The sequence below is a fragment of the Histoplasma capsulatum genome, genomic scaffold, assembly GCF_000149585.1.
Source record: "Histoplasma capsulatum NAm1 scaffold_1 genomic scaffold, whole genome shotgun sequence".
NCBI lineage: Eukaryota > Fungi > Ascomycota > Eurotiomycetes > Onygenales > Ajellomycetaceae > Histoplasma > Histoplasma mississippiense.
In genome coordinates this window covers 4,654,515-4,659,374 of record NW_001813982.1, presented here as the reverse complement: position 1 = coordinate 4,659,374, position 4,860 = coordinate 4,654,515, and the positions used below count along the sequence as shown (strand labels likewise).

Below are 4,860 nucleotides of genomic sequence, written 5' to 3'. Positions count from 1 at the left end.
GACTTAGCGAGTTGGGATGAGAAAGAAGCATGCGGGTAATGGATTTGGAATGGGTGAAGTACATGGTCGGTTGCTTGGTCGATTGATAGGTAGGCCCAGACAATTGACAGATCGGTTGAGAGGAGAGGAATGATGTTGAATGCAAGTTTGGTCCCTTACAAGTTATAACTTGCGAGGGGGGAAACGGAGGAAGAAGAATGACGATAGTTAATAGAAGATAAAAGTAAACTCAGCATGGTTAGTAAACTGAAACGTAAGAGCCAAAAAGGAAAAAAAAAAAGGCAAAGAACAGGCTCAATGAAACCAGTCAAAGGAAAAAAGAATATAAAAAGACAAAACCCGAGTTGAGCGTGAGAGGAAACGATGCAATTGGCAATTTGGAACAAAAATCAAGAAAATAATATATATCAAAATAATCAACAGAACATATAAAGCCATACAAAATCTGCGAATTCGCCATTTCCAAATCTGAAAAGAAATAAGAGAAGAGAAAAAGCAAAAAAAATATTCGGCCGTAACTTGAATTCACCAAGACCTCTCTACTCGCGTTTTGTTCAATTCAAGCCTCCGCAGCTGTCACAGCAAGGGAGCTCGGATCCACAGTGTCAAACGGGAGCATACCATGGTAATCGCCAACACTCTCATTTGGTGGTGAGTGACCAAGGCCATGTTGCTGCTGTTGTCGGTGATCATGGTCAGCCCCAAACCCTTGCAACGCAAGCACGAAACTATCGTCATCCATCTCCATCGGCGGCGAGTGGTCATGGTGCATAGTTATAGGCATAGACATCGGCATGGACATGGACATGTCCTGATTATTATGATCGTTATTTTGATTAAGATCTTGCTTCGAGTACATCTCGCTCAATAACATACCCGCAGCATCATCGCTGCCGTCTTCACCTACAACACAAACAGGACCAAGACCAGGCATACCGGCCATATGTTCGTCGTTGCCTTGTTTGGCGTCATGGTCAGCAAGGGAGAGAGAGAACAAGTCATCCGCAGAAGGCGTAGGGGAGTGATTCAGTTGCAATTTCGTCACGGAGGGTGGAGATTGGTCCGCGATCATTGGTTCGGTAGCGACGTGGCTGACATGCGATAATGGTGAGGGAGAGTGTTGTTGCTGTTGAGGTATCATATTTGGGGCATCAACCATTGGAGACGGTGAGAGGAAGGGAAGGCTGTATGGTGATCCTAATAGCTGGGTGGAAGTGTTAGGCTGTTGCTGGTGAGTTTGCATCTGAATCGGCTTCTGGTCTGCTGGTGCAGCTGTAGCGAAGAAAGGCGGATTGGCGAATTCCGAGGAGGTCGCAGCTGTTGTCGCAGTGTTCGTCGTTGTCGTTGCAGACATGGGATAGGGTTGGAAGTCCATGGCATAGCCGGGTGGGGCATCTATCCGCATGTCATCACTGACAGGCGGAATATGGGGCATGCGGCTCTGCGGGATGGGTGCGAAGATGTTAGGATCTGGGTTGAACTGCTGTGCTGGGGGATGGGATTGTTGGATATGGAATGACGGCACATGGTAGCCCATGGCAGCAAAGTCAACTGGCACGGGAACAGACCGGCTTCGTTGCCGTTTATGGCCCCGACCAGGATGTAAGTTCATTCCGAATTGGTTATTATTCTCCTGATACATGGATGAATTTGGCCTAGCTAGATGGTTCGGTTGCGAGGCCGGTCTGTGAACGATGTGCGGAGAAACAGGAGCTGACACAGCGAATCCGCTGAAATCATACTGCATCAGACGATTTTGGAATGACTCAAGCGATACCAGTTTCGCTAATTGAACACTGAGAACTTTCGGGTGACCGCCTAGATAATGAATCATTGACTTGGTAGCCTGTTGATCCTCAGTGAAATCCCTGCATTGGTAAAATCCGCCCGAGTTTGATGAGTCCATATAGAAATTTGGAGGACGATTGAGTTCGATAACCAGTCCTCCAGGCTTCGGTGGAGTGCCATCAGCATTCGGCCCTGGGTCGCCAGATTCCAAGACAATATTCTTGATGTAAGAGAATGGGTATTCGATCTTATACCCAGCAGAATCGTTATTTATATAGTATGTCATGCAAGACTTCTCAGGCGAATAGAAGATCACTAGATCCATGGCATTTTGGCCTACACGACGCCAGGTACCAATTCTGAGGGAACGACATGCGAAGTGGTGGATAACGATTTTGCCAGACGAGATAGGAGGCTCATGCATCGCGTTGGGTCCATAGCCGGGGTATCTATTGAATAAGTTGCGTGCGTGAGACTTTGAAGTATCAAAATGGAGGGCAAGATATTGGCGCATCGATTCGGGAATGGCATCACAGTCTTCACCAGTTTCGATGCCTTTTTTGGCAATCATTTTGATCTTAGCACGTCTACACTATCAAGTTAGCTCCATCCATCTCAGGAAACACTGTCTCACAACAGAGCAAAAATGCTATATTTTGTATATCAGGGTGGGGATCCTACCGATTTTGAAACCAAATCTGAACCGACCGCTCAGTCATATTGATCTCCTCAGCAATCCTCTCGCGCACAGCAGCTGTCGGAGTTGGATTCTTATTGAACTCCGTTTCAAGGGTAACCAGTTGATCCTGCGTTGCGCGCTGGCGTTTCTGGTTCTTCTGTTGCTGCGTCAAGGTACTTTTTCGCGGCGGGCGACGGATTGATGCGCGGTTCTGGGTTGCAGAGGATCCCGATACTGCGGAGGCACTGGTGGAAGATGGGGAGGGAGTTGATATTGCGGAAGTGGTATTGTCTGGAGTCACGCCACTCGTTGAATTGATATCGTTGGTAGTTCCATTGTGTGCTGTCATGGCTGTGGCCGTGATCGACGTGGCCACGGACTCTGTAGTCGAAGTCATGACTAGCAATGGAGATGTATATAATGCAGGAGCAGATAGAATATTTGGGCAGGTCTAATGGAGAAAATGCTGTCGCGAGCCGGTCGACAGATGCGAATGGGTCGTCAATTCGTAGAAAGATAATTTTCCGAGGCGTCAAGCTCGAAAGAGGGGGAAACGGAGGGAAACGGAGGGGACGTAATGAACGGATATATCTGGTCGAAAAGATGTAATAACGATAGTAAAGGAGTGACCTGAAGAATGTGAAAATAAAAGCGAAGCAAGAAGAATCGAAGCGTTTTTTTCTCTTCGCCCGTTTCAAATGAGTGTATGAATGAATAATGGATAAAACAAGTGAATGGGATTACTCGCGCTTCTAAAAAAAAGAAAAGAAGAAGACGAGGATAGAAGCGACGGGATATGATGTTTTGATGGAGTTCTGGGACGAAGATTGCTCTCGATCCAGGCGCAACCAGCCAAATCACCAGGTGATGAAGAGATGGATGGATCGCCTCCCTCACGGTTGATTATGTCCCGGACCTCGTCGACGGGTGTACTTAAATCGAAGGGAAGAAGTCGAAGAAGTCAATAAAGTCGAAAAAGCTGGACCAAGGCAGCGTGGCAGTGGCAAGGGGTTCGAAGGAAAGCAGCCGCATGGGCTAGGGAGGGTCTCTGTTATGTATATCTTGATATATATGGATATATCGATATCGATATCTATATATGTGTTTGTGTAATATACGAGATAGATCCTTAGTGGTGAACGAAAGTAGTCGGCTAAAGGGCGGACAGAAGAAGACTAGAAGCAGAATAAAGAAGGAATCAAAGCTGAAGGAGCGTGGTTGGAAAGCCGTGAATGAGTGAACGGACTGTAATCCAGGGGTTTGGAGGGGATAAGCAGACAGACGATAGGGGGTAAAAAGGAAATAAATGAAAGAAAAAGACGACCAGTATATGTTTGGGGGAGAGGCGGATGGAGGGGAGGAGAAGGAAGAGGAGAAAGGAGTGGGAGAAGGAAGAAAGTGAGGTGAGCACCACTCACCCAAACCACACCACACCACACTACGGAGTGCAGCACCACACAGCACCAGCACCAGCACCAGCACCAAGCACCAAACACCAAGCACCAAGCACCAAGCACCAAGCACCACACCACACTCCACTACACAACAACGGCACTGGCGCAGGGCAGCCAAACAGCAACCAAACAGCTGCCAAACAGCTGCCAGACACCAACGACCAAGACTGGCAGGTCCTTGGACTGGCTGAGACGACTCCAGGCACAGGAACCAGGAACCACACACTGGCAGGCCCGGGCTGCTAGTCTCAACGCAGCCGAGTCCGCGCAAAGGCCCACGCTGCCCGGCTTCTGCTGACTGGAACCTTGGGACACCCCCCACACCCTTGAAACCTGGTAAGAAGCGTGTCTGGCCGTAAGCAGCTAGCCGGATCGTGGTTGTCTTGCCTGGAGTTGCGGCCAATCAATCCCCAAACTCAGTTGCAAGTTGGGCAAACAGGTGCGGCAGGTGAGCAGGAGCAGGCACAAGTGCTGGCTGGCTTGGCAGAAGAGAGAGACTAGTATGTTGTCAGCTGAGGGTATGGTCCCTTTTCAATACTACAGATTACACTCCTTAAGAACATGCTAACATATATATACGTTTCTGCTAGATATATTAATATATTTATAACTACCCATGACTTATGTATAAACTGCGCCTGTATATGTATGTCGTCCCTCGTGGCGCCGTTTGGGGGCGAAGCCCGATTCACCCTCCATAATGTACTGTACCATGGGGTGCGCTGTGCCATGTACCTCGGCAACCATCATCCTAGTCAGAGCAAAAAAGTGAAGAAAGAAAGAAGAAAAAAGAGAAAACGTCATGAGAGCCAGATTCAATAATTCTAGATCCTCTTTTTCTTTTTCCTGCAGTGCGCGGTCAGTTGTCAGTTCACATAATTCCCGACAATGAACTAAGTGTTTGACCCGGCAGCTGTCAGTCATGATCTGAATATTGAA

At 48.0% G+C, this 4,860-nt stretch overlaps 1 protein-coding gene across 1 annotated transcript; it reads right to left on the bottom strand.

Annotated features, from left to right (window-relative positions):
• Positions 1–559: 559 nt before the first annotated feature.
• On the bottom strand, positions 560–2,864 carry HCAG_01313 (predicted protein; the record flags this gene model as incomplete). Its single annotated transcript, XM_001544216.1, has 2 exons — positions 560–2,375; positions 2,470–2,864. The coding sequence occupies 2 exons, from the start codon at positions 2,862–2,864 to the stop codon at positions 560–562; spliced, it is 2,211 nt and encodes a 736-aa protein (XP_001544266.1).
• Between the last annotated feature and the right edge of the window lie 1,996 nt (positions 2,865–4,860).